The following is a 16997-nucleotide window of genomic DNA, read 5'->3' as shown; positions in this document are numbered from 1 at the left end:
CCACATGAGTGTCCTGAATGCTTTCCTCTCTATATTCTTACAGTAGTTTCAGAGTTCCTTGTTTTGCATTTTAAGTCTTCAATCTGTAATGAGTTCATGGATTCTTTTTGCTAGTACTTGGGCTTGAGCTCTGAGCCTCGGGTACTGTCCCTGAGCTTTTGTGCTCATTGCTAATGCTCTTCCACTTCGGCCTCAGCTCTGCTGGCTTTTCCTGTTTAATTGGAGCTAATTCTCATGATCTTTTTCTGCTCTGCCCAACTTCAAACTGCGATCCTCAGATCTCAGCCTCCTAACTACTAAAGTTACAAGCCAGAGCCACTGGTACCTGGCTTATTTTGAGTTAATGCTTTTTAATATATGATGACCAGTAGGGAACTTTTTCACTCGAGGCTGGCATTTTACTACGCAGGCACAGCTCTGCTTTTGGCTTTTTGGTGGTTAATTGGTGCTAAGAGTCTCATAGACTTTCTTCCCCAGGTTGATTTGGAATCATGATCTTCAGATCTCAGCCTCCTTAGTAGCTAGAACTACAGGCATTAACCATCAGTGCCCAGCTGATGACAGTTACTTTGAAGCATTTTTATAGCCTTGTTTTATGAAACAAGATAATGTAATTTATTTAAATAACTCTTGAGCTTGTGATGGTTTAGGTTAGCTTTGAAGTTTTGACTTTTATCTGCCACCTCCCAAGTTATAGCAGTATACTATTATACCTGGCTTGTTGTTTGTTCATCCCTTACACTTTTCTTTGCTCCCTTCTCAATCAAAAAATTTATTAAGAATATTCTTAACCTATTTTTCTCCTCACTAGAAGACACTCCAAATGAGCCTCAGATTGTTGTGGTTCCAGTTCCTGTACCAGTGTTTGTACCTATACCTCTTCATCTTTATACCCAGTATGCTCCAGTCCCATTTGGAATTCCAGTTCCGGTGAGTGGTCACCTAAGAGACTAATGCTAATTAGCATTTTCTTCAGTTAAGATTTTATAAATGTGTTCAGAACATTTCTGTGGTATGTAAAATTACCATACTGCTATTTTCACTAAATATGTATTGACTATAGAGAAATCTATTTGTTTTGTATCCTGCCTTCTTAAAATGAGTTATGAAGTGGTTTGACACCAGTGTGACTCATACCTATAAACCTATTCGGGAGGCTGAGAACTGAGGTTCAAAGCCAGCCAAGCAGAAGGGTTTATCAGATTCCATCTCTAATTAACCAGCAGAAATCTGGCTGTAGGTATGGTTCAAGTAGTTGAATTCCATCTGTGAGCAACACTAAAAGGCAGCAGACATTCCTGAGTTCAAGTACGGGTGCCTAAATCACTCTCTCCCACACTTGCTCTCACTCTCCCCCCTCTCTTCCCCATCCCTCCCTCTTCCTCCTCCCTTTTTCTCTCCACATGCACATAATGTGTGTGTGTGTGTGTGTGTGTGTGTGTGTGTGTGTGTGTGTGTAGGTAGGTTTGTTTATGTTCCTGTACTGAATATTTAAGCTCAACACTTGTAACAGGGTTAAGCAGAAATACAGATAAAATGAAACTTTTTTTATAGGATCTTTTTTTTTTTCTTTTTTTTTCTGTTCGTTGTGGGGCTTGAACTGTGGGTCTTCATGCTGTCTCTGATTTCTGGTGGTTAATTGGAGATAAAAGCCTTACAGATTTTCATGCCTAGGTTGGATTGAACTGCAATATAGGCTTATTCTTTGGAAGGATTCAGAAACATGTCTGTAGTTTTATAAAAGTGAACACCAGGCCAGGAGTTTGGCCTGGTGGTGGAGTGGTTGTCTAGCATGCATAAAGACCCAAGTTCGATTCCTTGGTGTCACATACATAGAAAAAAGCCAGAAGTGGTGCTGTGGCTCAAAGGGTAGAGCTCTAGTCTTGAGAAAGTCCAAAGACAGTGCTCAGGCTCTGAGCTCAAGCCCACGACTGGCCCCAAAAAAAAAAGTGAACACTAGGCTAGTGGTATGGCCTAGTGGTGGTTGAGTGCTTGCCTAGTGTGCACAGAGCCTGGGGCTCAGTTCCTCAGTACCACATACACAGAAAAAACCAGAAGTGGTGCTGTGGCTCAAGTGGTAAAATGCGCTAGTCTTGAGAAAGCCCAAGGACAGTGCCTAGGCCCTGAGTTCAAGCCCCAGGATTGGCAAAAAAACAAAAAAACGCACAAAGTTTATACTTATAAACATCAAAGATCTCTCTAATTTCATTATGTAATATTAAAATAATGGTTTTTGACCTGTTGTTTTAAAGAAACTCTTTACTTTGTCCATTTCTTCCAGATCCCTGTCCCCATGCTTATTCCATCCTCAGTGGGCAGTGAAGACAGAGTTACTGAGAGTATTGAAGACATGAAGGAAAAGCTTTCCACACATCCATTTGAAGCTGATCTCCTTGAGATGGCAGAAATGATTGCAGAGGATGAAGAGAAGGAGAAGACCCTGTCTCAAGGAGGTTGGTACACTTTTTCAGCATGGAAAAGCACATAGCTAAAACTTTTCAGATATGTATATACATATATATATATATATATATGTATATACATACATACACACACACACAGACAGAACCTTAGGATAATGAAACAAAATAATACAGCAGAATTTCCTTTGTTAGTTTAGTAGAGCTGTGGCTCAAGTGGTAGAGCACTTGAACAAAAAAGCTGTGGAATGGTAGCCTGTGTTCAAGACCCAGCCCCAGTAGAAACACAGAAAGAGTAAAGAATAAAAGATTGGAAGGGGTGGAGGGAGGGAAATGGGGACAAAAACATGAGAAGGGGTATCAGTGTTTAAGAAGTAATACACCTACTATCTGGCAAATGTAACCTTGATAATAAAAATAAGATTAAAAAAAAGAATAAAAGAAAAGAAATAGAATCTGAGTCTAAATTCTCTTTGGTTAATTGATGTGTGTGTGTGTGTGTGTGTGTGTGTCAGTCTTGGGGCTTGAACTCAAGGTCTGAATATTGTCCCTGAGCTTTTCTGCTCATAACTAGTGCTCTATCACTTGATCAAGGCTTTAATTGTGGGTGGATTTTTTTTTTTTTTTTTTGCTGGCCTGGGGCTTGAACTTGAGGCCTAGGCACTATCTCTGGGCTTTTTTGCTCAAGACTAGTACTGTCACGTTAACCACAGCTCCCCTTCTGACTTTTATTTAATTGGAGATTGTGAGTTTCACAGACTTTCCTATCTGGGCTGGCTTTGATTCATGGTCCTCAGATCTTAGCCTCCTAAGTAGCTAAGATTACAGGTGTGAACCACTGGTACCCAGTAGTTCTGTTTGATTTCATGGGAGAAACAAAAGCAATTTCATTAGTAACCTGGTGAAAAAAACCTTTTTCTATTTTTGGTCTTTGAGCTTCTACTTTTTGTTTTTTCTTGGTCCTAGGGTTTGAACTCTGGGTTTGGACTCTGCCCCTGAGTTTCTTTTACTCAAGCCTAGTGTTATATCACTTGAGCCACAGCTACATTTCCAGCTTTTTCTATGTAGCTTATTGAAACTAAGCCTCTCATGGATTTTCCTGTCCAGGCTGACTTCAGACTGGCATCCTTGGATTTCAGCATTCTTAGCAGCTAGGATTAGAAGCATGAGCCACTGGCACTTCCCTTCTTTGAGCGACTTATAAAACTGTATTGTTTCTTCCATGTGGCAAAGTGGTACTAAGTGGTAAAGATGAGTATATTTGGCTAGGACAATTTGAAGCAGATTTGTTTGTCTTAAAATAAGAGAGACCCAGGTATCATGGTTCACGCTTGTAATCCTAGCTATTCAGGAGGCCGAAATCTGAGGATCGCTCTTCAAAGCCAGCCAGGGCACTAAAAAGTCCATCCGTGTGACTCTTAATTTTCAGTTAACCACCAGATAACCGTGGCTCAAGGAGTAGGGTGATAGCCTTAAACTGAAGAGCTCAGGGACAACGTTCAGGCCCAGAGTTCAAGTCTTGCAATCGACCAGAAAAAGAGAGAGGGGGGAGGGAGAAAGAGAACAGTTTCCAAGAGTATAATTAGAAGTAGAATTTTTTTCATAATTTCACCTAAAAGCGTAAGCATTGTTAACAGTGGTAATTTATTTAACTGCTTTTGCCACTAATATTATTGCATTAATCATTCTTTATATGTATGAATTATTTTTACTTAGAGTTCTATGGTATGATTCATATGTGCATATATATCATATTTATGTAAATATAGTCATATATAGTCATATATACAGTTGAATCTCATTTTATTTGAAATGCATTTTGTTTTTCTTTTTTTCTTTAGGATCTCAAACTTCTGAACAGGAACTCTTTCTAGATACCAAGATATTTGAGAAAGGTTTGTAGTTGTAAATATATTTTAGTTCTTACAAATCTTACCTTCTTTTGGTAATAGAAACCCCTAGAAAATTACTAATCATTATAATGTTCGCAATTTTAACCCATCTGTAAGAGACATCAGTTGTCATATATGCTAATTTATATAACTTTCTCATCTTACTGTTTAAAGCATAAATTGAGTTAATGCTTTAAAGTACCTATCAAAAGTACGAAACCAATTCTTTAAATCTCATGAATAAACAAAAGTTATTGTTGTGTGTACCTAGGTAATTGTCCATATCTCAGTTTTTATATGTTAGAGGGTCAGGAAAGTTTCTAATGTTGAGAGTATATTTGCTTTCTTTACCAGACCAAGGAAGTACATACAGTGGTGATCTTGAATCAGAGGCTGTATCCACACCACATAGCTGGGAAGAAGAGCTAAATCATTATGCCTTAAAGTCAAATGCTGTCCAAGAAGCTGATTCAGAATTAAAGCAATTCTCAAAAGGGGAAACGGAACAGGATCTGGAAGCAGATTTTCCCTCAGGTTTGTAGAACATAGCCTGTCCAATGAAAGTCTTTTGGTAAAAACATCAGCAAGAGTCCCTAGTTGACATCAAATATCTTTAATATGGTACTGGTAATCTAGGGTGTAGTGGTCTCTGCCTGTACCATAATGTTCTCAGAAGTGGTTAAATTTTTTTTTTTTTTACTTTTTTTTTCTTTTTTTTGCCAGTCCTGGGCTTGAGCTCAGGGCCTGAGCACTGTCCTTGGACTTTCTCAAGGCTAGAGCTCTACCACTTGAGCCTCAGCACCACTTCCGGCTTTTTTTTTTTTCTATGTATGTGGTACTGAGGAATCGAACCCAGGTCTTCATGCATGCTAGGCAAGCACTTTAACCACTAGGCCAAACTCCTGGCCCCCTCTTTTTTTTTTATTAAAGAATTTACTAACATTGATTTTTATATCATTTTAAATGACGTGTTTAACAAACAAGTATTTAAGAAGGGAATCTATATACAATCACTGGCACTTAGATTTTAGAACATAATCAAAATTAGGCTGAGGGTTTGTATGTCATAGATACATATTTATCTATGTAATAAAACATTATGTCTATAGAGTCGTAAGTTTTTATGTGTATGTAGTTGTGTTTATATTTCCAGTACCATGTCCATAGCATTGGGTATGCAACTATTGAGTCCTCGCTCTTGTACTGTTTGGATCTAATAGCCACATATTAAGGGATACCATGTGCCTTTTGTTCCTTTGGTCTTTACTTGTCTCACTCAACATGATTTGCTCTAGATTCATCCAAGAAGTGATTAAATTTTTAAAAACATTTCCTATGGTTAATTATTTAGAAAAGATTTTCTCCAGTGTTGATGTAGTCTTCATTTAAGTGCTACATTCTTTCTCTTTTAAGTATATATGAAGTTCTCATTTTATCACAAACAATATAATGATTACTTAATATTTCTTTTCTCAATATAAATAATTCTGTAAGCTACTCACTCATACTTTGCTTTCTACATAGAATCCTTTGACCCACTCAATAAAGGACAGGGAGTCCAGGCACGTTCTCGAACAAGGCGACGACACAGAGATGGCTTCCCTCAGCCCAGACGAAGAGTAAGTAGCAACTTAATTCTTATTCCTCTTCTTCTATTTTACTAGAATCTATTAGTTCTTGTTGTTCATAAAACTCACAACAGGAGAGTCAGGTAATTTCAAATATTATTGTGTAATCTCCTATTTTTGTGCTTTTGTTTTTATTTCTTTTTTTTTTTTGCCAGTCCTGGGCTTGAGCTCAGGGCCTGAGCACTGTTCTTGGACTTTCTCAAGGCTAGAGCTCTACCACTTGAGCCTCAGCACCACTTCTGGCTTTTTTCTATGTATGTGGTATCGAGGAATCGAACCCGGGTCTTAGTGCATGCCAGGCAAGCACTTTAACCACTAGGCCAAACTCCCGGCCCTGTTTTTATTTCTTAAAGTCAAGAATCATGTTTTTGTTTCCCATTTCAGAAAGGCTTTCCTATTCCAAAGTTAAAAAGAATAATAGTTTTATCTTTAGAAACTGTTCTGTTGGGCCAGGAGCATGACCTAGTGGTAGAGTGCTTGCCTAGCATGTATGAAGCCCCAGGTTCGATTCCTACAGACCCCATACACAGAAAAAATAGTCGGAAGTGGTGCTGTGGCTTAAGTGGTAGAGCGCTGCTAACCTTGAGAAAGCCCAAGGACAGTGCTTAGGCCCTGAGTCAAGCCCCAGGACTGGCAAAAAGAAAAACTGTTCTGTTGAGGAATTGACTATCATTTCCTATGTAGGAAGCAATTATTGTTTCTCTCTCTTTTTCATTTCTTCTGACTTTAAAGCTATTATGCTAAAATAGATCCTGGCTAAAACTTTGAAAAATAAGGGGCTGGGAGTTTGGCCTAGTGGTAGAATGCATGCTTAACATGCATGAAGACCCGAGTTTGAGTCCTCGGTATCACATACATAGAAAAGTTGGAAGTGGTGCTGTGTCTCAAGTGGTAGAGCACTATCCTTGAGGAAAAAACCCAAGGACAGTGCTCAGGCCTGAATTTAAGCTCCAGGATTTGCCAAAAAAAAAGGAAATGAGATGCAGAGATTGGGATAGGGTTGGTAGACTTGACACTGATGAAGATGCATTGTACATGTTTAATTGAAATAGTACAGCTATTAAAAGATAATAAAGACAAATATATTCATAAATTCTAGGTGTAGTTTTTTGATTGTTTTTGTAGGTTATGGGTGCTGTCCCTGAGCTCTTCAGCTCAGGACTACTGCCCTACCCTTTGAGCCACAGCGTCATTTCCAGTTTTCTAGTAGTTAGAGATAAGAGTCTCACAGACTTTAGTGCTCAAGCTAGCTTTGAACCGCAATCCTCAGATCAGAGTAGCTAGGATTATAGGCTGAGCCACTGTCCCTGGCTCTAGGTATAGTTTTTGATGGGCTTCACAAGTAGACACAGTATATCACTGCTACTATCGTCAACAGTTCTGCAGTATCAAGACATTTTCTCTGGCTACCTTTTGTAGTTAGCCTCAGTTCCTGCTGCAGACAATCACCAATCTGCTATATAGGCTGATGCAGAATGGTATTTAATTTGCTTTCCTAAATTTCCCTATCAATATTATATAGTATACAGTCTTGTGTACCATGGAGTCTCCTCATCTAGTGTTTTGAGAATCATCACTGTTTTTTCATGTCTCAGTTTCTTTCCCTCCACTCCCCCTCCCCCCCCAGAGTAGGGGAAGGACCGAGGGGGGAAGTGGAGGGTCCAGGAACAGGTTTCCAATTCAATACCAGATTGTTTTTGCTCATTGGCTAGTACTCTGTCAACTGAGTCATTGGAGGAATGGCTGTTTCTTGTATTTCTGAATACCATTTTATTATGAAAGCCCAAAAGTTGTGCAGGTGTGTGACAGGTAATTGAAAATTTGTGTTGTTTCCAGTTTGGGGTTACTTTTGAATAAAAGTGAAGAATATGCTTGAATAAATCTTCGTGTGAACATATGTTTTAATTTTTCTTAAAGAATGGAATTGCTAGGTTTTACGGTAAGTGTATTTCTAAGTTTAAAAAAGATCTGGTTTTTTTTTTAAATTTGTTAATGAAAAGTTCTATATTTTTAGTTTAGTTGTTTTTTTGGTTTTTGTTTTTTTTACCAGTCCTGGGCTTGGGCTCAGGGACTGACCTGTCCTTAGACTTTCTCAAGGATAGAGCTCTACCACTTGAGCCACAGCACCACTTCTGGCTTTTTTCTGTGGTTCTGTGGAATCGAACCCAGGTCTTCGTGCATGCTAGGCAAGCAGTCTTATCACTAGGCCAAACTCCCAGCCAGATTTATTGTTTTAACACATTCCCATCAACAATCTGTGAAAGTCCATAAAACTTCTTGACAGCCTATTATGAAACTTGGATATTAGCCAGTTTTTGTTGTATAGTGGTATCTTGTGATTTATATTTTTTCCCTGATAACTAATACTGTTGATTATTTTGTGGGAGGGTGGGATAGGGGGAGGAGGGTGGGTCGTGGAACTTGAACTCAGGGCCTAGGCCCTGTCCCAGAGCTTGTTTTGCTGAAGGCTGGCACTCACTAGAGCCACAATGCCACTTCTGGCTTTTTCTCTTTATGTGGTACTTAGTAATTGAACCCAGGGCTTGCTGCTAGATAAGCACTCTACTACTAAGCCACATTCTCAGCCTTTGTTTAACATCTTCTTATGTGCGTATTTGTTACTTATGTATTTTCTTTGGTAGAATATTCAAAAAAATTTTTTTTGTGGGTGATGGGGCTTGAACCAGGTCTGGACGCTGGCCCCGAGTTCTTCAGCTCAAGGCTACCACCCTCCCCTTGAGCCAACCCCCACTTTTTTTCAGAGGTTAATTGGAGATAAGAGTCCCAGGTCCTTGGAATTCTACATAGCCAACAGACAAGATAAAATAATGGTATTCACAGGGAAGCGGATGAATCCAGAGCGAATCATGTTGAGTGAGACAAGTCAAGACCTAAGGAACAAAAGGCACATGGTATCCTTAATATGTGGCTATTAAATCCAAAGAGTACAAGAGTGAGGACTCAATAACTGCATACCCAAAGCTATGGACATTGTAATGGAAATATAAACATAACTATATAGACATAAAAACCTATGACTATACACATAATGTTTTATTTCATAAATTAATATGTTTCTATGACATACAAACTCTCAGCCTAAATTTGATTATGTTCTAAAATCTAAGTGCCAGTGATTGTATATAGAAATTCCCTTCTTGAACACTTGTTTGTTAAACTTGTCATTTAAAATATGATGTAAAAATCAACGTTAATAAATTCTTTAAAAAAAAAAAAAAAAGAGTCCCGGGCCTTTTTTTGCCTGGGCTGGCTTTGAACCTTGATCTCAGATCTCAGCCTCCTGAGTAGCTAGGATTACAGGTGTGAGCTACCACGCTGCGCCAGCTTATTCAAATCTTTTGTTTTCTTTGGGTAGGAGGGTTGTCAATGAACTATAGGCACCTTTGAATGTCTTTTGAGACAGTTTCATTGAATAGCCCAAGCTGGCCTATAATGAGGTTGGTTTCAATCTTAGTAATACGTGTCCCAAGTGCTAGAGTGAGAGTCATGTCACTTTTTATGGATATAATTCTTTTATCAGCAGAGTTTTGCTTCTATCCTGTGACCTGTTTTTTTTTTTTTGGTTGTTAAAGATAAGAGTCTCACTGACTTTACTGCCTAGACTGCCTTGGAACCACAATCCTCAGATCTCAGCCACTTGAAGTATCTAGGTTATAGGCATGAGCCACTTGCACCCACTTATTCTGTTTAGCCTGCCTGCTTGCTTGCCCTCCCGCCCTCCCTCCCTCCCTTCCTTCCTTCCTTCTTTCCTTGTCCTTGAGCTTTCTCAAGGCTAGTGCTCTAACCACTTGAGCCACAGCACCACTTCTGGCTTTTTCCATATATGTGGTACCACAGAATCAAACCAGGGCTTCATGCATGCTTATAGCATGCTTGTAAGCACTCTACTACTAGGCCATGCTCCAGGCCTTTCTCCCCCCCCCCAATAGAAAAAATTAATTTTAAGAAAGTTTGCCGATTTTTTTTTTTTTTTTTGCCAGTCCTGGGCTTGAGCTCAGGGCCTGAGCACTGTCCTTGGACTTTCTCAAGGCTAGAGCTCTACCACTTGAGTCTCAGCACCACTTCTGGCTTTTTTTTTTTCTATGTATGTGGTACTGAGGATTGAACCTGGTCTTCATGCATGCTAGGCAAGCACTTTAACCACTAGGCCAAACTCCTGGCCAGTTTGCCAATTTTTTAAATTTTAATTTTTACTTTATTTTTTTAATTAAAGAATTTATTAACATTGATTTTTACATCATCTTTCAAATGACATGTTTAACAAACAAGTGTTCAAGGAGGGAATCTCTATATATAATCACTGGCACTTAGTTTTTAGAACATAATCAAAATTAGGCTAAGGGTTTGTATATCATAGATACATATTAATTTATGAAATAAAACATTATGTCTATAGAGTCATAGGTTTTTATGACTATGTAGTTATGTTTATATGTCCAATACCATGTCCATAGCATTGGGTATGCAACTATTGAGTCCTCGCTCTTGTACTGTTTGGATCGAATAGCCACATATTAAGGATACCATGTGCCTTTTGTTCCTTTGGTCTTGACTTGTCTCACTCAACATGATTCGCTCTAGATTGATCCACTTCCCTGTGAATGCCATTATTTTATCTTGTCTGTTGGCTATGTAGAATTCCATTGTATATATATACCACATTTTCTGTATCCATTCATTTGCAGTAGGGCATCTGGATTGTTTCCAATGCCTGGCTATTGTGAATAGTGCAGAGATAAACATAGCTGAACAGGTGTCCTTATCATATCTTGGGTTATGATGTTCAGGGTAGATGCCCAGAAGTGGTATGGCGGGATCGTAGGGAAGGTCTATTTTCAGTTCTTTAAGAAACCTCCACCCTGTTTGCCAGTCTTGGGCTTGAGGTCAGGGCCTGAGCACCGTCCTTGGATTTTTTCAAGGCTAGAACACTACTTCTTGAGCCACAACATCACTTCTGGCTTTTTCTATGTATGTGATACTGAGGAATCGAACCTGCATCTTCATGCCTGCTAGCCAAGCATTCTACCACTAAGGCCAAACTCACGGCCTTTCTACTTCTTTATACTTCATAATAGTCCATCTAAAAATGTTTACTCATGCACCTGAGCTCTTACTTTCTTCTAGAAGCTTTATAATTTTAGCTTTTATTTTGGTAGTTAATTTGGGCTGAATTTTTACCTGTGGATTTAGATGTAGTAGTCAAGGATCTTTTTCGTATGGATAACTAGCACGTCTAACAGCACTCTTGGAATCAAGGCTGTCCTTCCCATTGAATTACATTGGCACTTTAATTAAGTGAACTGACTATACGTGTGGTCCTATTTCCAAAACTTGTTCTGTTCCATTGATTAATATGCCCATTTTTACACCAGCATCAACTAACTTCCTTGATTAATGCAGTTTTGCAATTAGTCTTGAAATTGGGAGTATAATTTCAATTTCTAAATTTGCATTTGTACATCTATGTGAATTTTAGAGTGATTTTGCTGATTTTTATAAAAGAGACAGCTGGAATTTTGATTTGGGTTGCTCTGGATCTATAGATTATAGAACCGTTACTTTAGCAATTATGAATAATCTGGACTTGGTATCATTCTCATTTACTCATTTAGCTCATCTTTAATTTCCCTCAACAGTGTTTTACATTTTTGTTTTACATTTCCTTATATTCTGTCAGATTGACTTCATAAATATATAAGTTTGGGGTCAGGCTCTGGGGGTTTGAATTCAAGGCTTCATGTTTTACCACATTAGCCATACCTCCAAGCAGTTTCTTTGCTTTAATTTTCAAACATGTGCAAGGTACCATCTTGAGATTTTTTGCTGGGACTAGCCTTAATCAACAGATCTTCTACCCTTGGCCTCTCACATAGCAGGAATGGTGTGTCCCACCACACCCAGCTTATTGGCTAAAATGGAATTTTATTTTTTGCTCAGGCTGCCCTGAGCAAATTTCTACCTCCTGAGTAACTGGGATTACAGGTATGAGCCACTGTTCCTGGCTTTATTCTAGATAAAATTTTTTATTGTGTTTTGTTTGCAGTATTAGGGATTGAAGCTAATGCCTTGTGATTGCTAGGCAAGCACATCATTGCCTGAGCAATCTCATCTTTTGTTTGTATTTTAGTGTTGAGATAGGGTCTGGCTACCTTTGCTCGTACTGGCCTCAAGAATGAAAATCCTACCTCAGCATAAGCATCTGGAATTACAGACATGCACCATCATCATCCTATCTAAAAATTGTATTCTTCCGTGTTCCATATTAGTATATAGAAATGCATATTATTTTTGTGTATTTATGTTGTAAAATTTTGTCCAACTGAAGAGTTTTCTGCCTATACAATTACATTACAATGGACAAAGGCAGTTTTACTTTTTACTTATTCATCTGAATGCATTTTCTTTTTTCTTACTATATTAAACATACTAGGATCTTTGGTACATTGCTAAATATTAGGAATGAGAAAGGACCTTTTGCTTTGTTCTCAATCTTAAGGCAAAAGGATTCCGTGTTCAACATCAAGTGTATTATCTTCTGTAGGTTTCGCGTGGATGGCCTCTGTCAGGATGAGGAAGTTCTCTTCTACTCCTAATTTGCTGCAAGCTTTTATCATGATTGGATATTGAACTTTGTCAGGTGGATTTCTTACATCTGTTGAGATAGTGTCTGGTTTTCTTTTTGAAAGTCTGTTAATATGGCAATATATTTTTTTCCAAATGACTAATGTGTTCCTGGGACAAATCCTACTTTTAAATAATAATATTCTTTTCATATATATCTGGATTTAGTTTGCTAATATTTTAAGGCATTATGTGTCTCTTAAGAAAAGTTATTCACTTGTTTTCTTGTAATGATATGACTTTTGGCATTGGGATAACAGTGATGTTAGAGAATGACTTAGCATTTCCTTTTCTCCTTTTTAAAAAACAAAATGCTAGCTTGGAGCGGTGGCTAATCCCTGTAGTCTGAGCTACTCGGGAGACTGAGATCTGAGGATGACAGTTCAAAGCTAGCCTGGGCACTAAAAGACTATGACAGTCTTATCTCCAATTAACCACTAGAAAACTGAAAGTGGTGCTGTGGCTCCAGGGGTAGGATTGTAGCCTTGAGCTGAAGAGCTCAGGGACTGAGCCCCAGCCCAGAGTTCAAGCCCCATGACTGACCAACAACACCAAAAAATTGCTAGTACTGAGACTTGAACTTACAGCCACAAGTTCTTACTGGGCTTTTTCACTCACAGTTAGTACTCTACCAGTTGATCTAGTTCTACCTTTTGCTTGTTAATTGGAAATATAAAACTTTCAGAGATTTGTCAGTACCAAGGCTTGATTAGAACTGAGGTCCTCAGATCTTAGCTTCATGAATAGATAGGATTACAGATGTGAGCTCCCAGTGCCCAGACTTATTTTCCTCTATTTTGTGAAATATTATCTGGTGAATTCCTTTTACTTGTGTTGGGATTTGACAGTAAGATCATATATCTAATGTCTTTTTGTGAGGTTTTAAAATTAAAAATCTGATTTTTTTGAGAGTATTCATGCTATCTTCCTCCCACCCCGAACAAGCTTTGTTTCTTTCCAGAATCTTTCATTATATATAGTTGTTCATTTTATTGATTACAGTATGTATAATATCCCTTATTTTTTTAAATGTCTACCTCTGACTCACATACTGGTGGTTTATATATTCTCTCTTTTTCTTTGTCATTCTTAGTAGAAATTCACTAAATTTTTTTTTTCCTTTGGTAGGTCATGGGGCTTGAACTCGGCATGGGCACTGTCCCTTAGCTCTTTGGCTCAAGGCCACCACCCTGCTTTTGAGCCAAGCCCCACTTCTCGTTTTCCAGAGGTTAATTGGAGATAAGAGTCTCAGGTTCTTTAGTTCTCGGGCTGGCTTTGAACTTTGATCCTCAGAGCTCAGCCTCCTGAGTAGCTAGAATTACAGGTGTGAGCCACTGGTGACCAGCTTAAAATTTTTTTTTAATTGTATTTTATTGTCAGGGTAATTTATAGAAGGGTTACAGTTACATTGGCAAGTAGTGGATATATTACTTTTTGAACATTGATATCCTTTCCCATGTTTTTCTCCCACTTTCCCTCTTTCAAAAAATCTTTAATATGGATTTTATTTATTTATTTATTTTTGCCAGTCCTGGGTTTGAGCTCCGTGTCTGAGCACTGTCCTTGGACCTTCTCAAGGCTAGAGCTCTACCACTTGAGCCTCAGCACCACTTCTGGCTTTTTTTCTATATATGTGGTACCTAGGAATTGAACCCCGATCTTCGTGCATGCTAGGCAAGCACTCTACCACTAGGCCAAACTCCAGGCCCTTTAATATGGATTTTCATCTGTTCTTCTACATCTCCCACATTCCTGTACTGGAATTTTAACTCTGGTTTTTGTACTTACCACCAGCTAGCCACAAAGGTTCTTAAGATAGAAGCTTAATTGATGGATTTTGTACATTGCTAATACTAGTAGTAAAAATGGACCTTTCTCCTCTTTTTTCTTCCTCCCTTTCTTGTCACCAGGATCTATTTCATTGTTTTCATAAAAGCATTCCAGTATTATAATTGCTTCTTTAAGTACCAATTTAGCTCCATCACAGACTTTTTGATATGTTGTGAGGTTTTCAGTTAAGGTCATGATATTTTATCATTGAATTCGTAATTTCTCCTGTGATCCTTAGGATTTATGAGTATATTAATAGTAGGTGATTTTAGAGGATTTTTCTTGACATCTATTGAACTAGCATGATTATTGGTTTCTAGTTTAATTCCTTAATAGAGGATTTATTAAAGCCTATTTTATATCTTATAATATGATCAATTCATATGGACCATTAAATAGATAAGAATGATAATAATATTTATTCATATCTCAGTGGGTGGATCCAATACCTGAAAAATAAGCAGCCACTCATTGGTAATTAATTGAAGAGGGATTTACACTTAATGATTTTTCCTTCTTTCTCATATGGATTGGATTAGCTAGTTTCTAAAGTCCTTTCCAGCTCTAAGAATCCTGAATTTTTAGGATGTAAAGCCAAATTCCATATTATTTATCCCTGCTTTGAGAACTCTTACTTTAAAGATCCCAAGCTAAATTTTATATTCTATAAATTTTTGGAATTCTCACAGGGACGGAAGAAGTCTATCGTAGCTGTGGAGCCCAGGAGTCTTATTCAAGGAGCCTTTCAAGGGTGTTCGGTGTCTGGGATGACACTGAAATATATGTATGGGGTAAATGCCTGGAAGAACTGGGTCCAGTGGAAAAATGCCAAGGAAGAACAGGGGGATCTAAAGTGCGGAGGTAAATACACAGCATGACTTTGTATCTTGGTTTAGATGGGGAGATACAAATTAGTAAAGCCATAGTTTACTCCCAGGTCAGAACTCTGTAAAACTTGGTGCTTGTCTTTATTTAATTCTTACTGTTATTTAAACTTACCTTTGTCTATTGCTAGGAGGTGAACAAGCCTCATCCAGCCCATGTTCTGACCCCTTAGGAAGTACTCAAGACCAGACACACTCTCAAGAATCCTCAGAGCCAGGTTGTCGAGGTAAAATTTTGTTTTTTCCATTTATTTTGAATTATTTAGGTATTATTGGTTTAAATTTATGAGTTGAATGTTTAAACTTTGAAGTTTGGAGGGTTTTTTTGTTGTTGTTTTTTTGGGTGGGTTTTTTTTTGGTGTTTTTTCTTTAGTGCTGGTTTTGGGGCTTGAACTTGGGGCCTGGGAGTGTCCCTGACTTTCTTTGCTCAAGGCTAGCTAGCACTCTGCTACTTGAACCATAGCTCCACTTTTGGCTTTTGGGTAGCTAATTGAAGATAAGAATCTCATGGACTGCACAGGTTATTTTCACATCGATATCCTCAGATCTCACTGGTGTCTAGCAGGAATTTTGAGTTTTAAGATAAGAAACGGCATTTAATATCCTTCCTTCACTGTTATTTACATATAGATATTTACATATAGATAAGGTTGTTTCTTTTAAAGGTGAATTTATTCTGTAAATGCAAGTGATTCATTGTATTTTATAACACTGAAAGTGGTTTGAAATGTGTTCTTCAGTCTCATATCAATATAGTAACTGATATAGAATCCACTATGAGATTTTTAAAAGTAACTTGGAAATTTTTTGCTGCTTTTGTAGGAATTTCTCTTAACAACAGAATTTATATAACAAGCAGTGCTCATTAGTTTCACTTTAGCTGTCAAGAAACTTGAGAGACAAACAATTCAAATATATAGTTATTGTTGTAATTTTATGGCCCATAGAAGTTTTCACTTTTCACTTTTTTTTTTTTTGCCAGCCCTGGTGCTTTGAACTCACGGCCTGGGCACTGTCCTTGGGACACGGGACACTTTTTGCTTAAGGCTAGTACTCTGCCACTTGAGCCATAGTACCACTTCCAGCCTTTTCTATGTATGCGGTACCAAGGAATCAAATCTGGGTCTTCATGCATGCTACGCAAGCACTCTACCACTAGGCCAAACTCTTGGCTTTCAGTGCCAATTCTGCAACAGCCACATCACGTTCCAGTTTCACATCCATTTTAAAAAGAAAAAAAGTTAGGGACCAGGAGTTTGGCCTAGTGGTAGAATGCTTGCCTAGCATGCATGAAGGCCTGAGTTTGATTCCTGGGTACCACATACATAGAAAAAGCTGGAAATGGTGTTGTGGCTCAAGTGGTAGAGCTCTAGCCTTGAGAAAGTCCAATTGCAGCACTCAGGCCCTGAGTTGAAGCCCCAGGATTGGCAAAAAAAAAAAAAAAAGGAAGAAGTTACAAAGTTTCTATTGAATGATACAGAGAAGAAATGGTCATTTTTCAGCTATAAACTATAAACTCTTTCATCTGGGTAATTGGGTAATTGTTAAGGCTCTTAGCTTCACCTGCTGGTAGTCTGTGCCGCTGGTCTTGGAACAGACCCAGCCCTGCTTTTTGGAGCTATTTCTCTGAGATGTAGTTGAGTTTCTACAGTTCGATTGTAATCTTTAAGGAATAGCCTCCTATAAGGGCAATCTAGGAGG

The 16997-nt window shown here is 38.3% G+C and overlaps 1 protein-coding gene across 4 annotated transcripts in view; it reads left to right on the top strand.

The window, feature by feature from the left end:
* Zmym4 (zinc finger MYM-type containing 4) overlaps positions 1-16997 on the top strand; it is a 112143-nt gene that overhangs the window by 77187 nt on the left and 17959 nt on the right. For all 4 annotated transcript variants that reach the window (XM_090335257.1, XM_090335256.1, XM_090335258.1 and 1 more), the window contains 7 exons: positions 812-930; positions 2282-2453; positions 4262-4315; positions 4667-4846; positions 5837-5931; positions 15102-15273; positions 15428-15523. In XM_090335257.1, the coding sequence (XP_090191383.1) occupies positions 812-930; positions 2282-2453; positions 4262-4315; positions 4667-4846; positions 5837-5931; positions 15102-15273; positions 15428-15523 (888 nt within the window). The remainder of the gene's footprint in view (positions 1-811; positions 931-2281; positions 2454-4261; positions 4316-4666; positions 4847-5836; positions 5932-15101; positions 15274-15427; positions 15524-16997) is intronic.

The sequence above is a fragment of the Megascapheus bottae genome, chromosome 6 (genome assembly GCF_031878675.1).
Source record: "Megascapheus bottae isolate mThoBot1 chromosome 6, mThoBot2.hap1, whole genome shotgun sequence".
Taxonomy (NCBI): Eukaryota; Metazoa; Chordata; class Mammalia; order Rodentia; family Geomyidae; genus Megascapheus; species Megascapheus bottae.
This window is presented reverse-complemented; position numbering and strand designations above follow the sequence as displayed.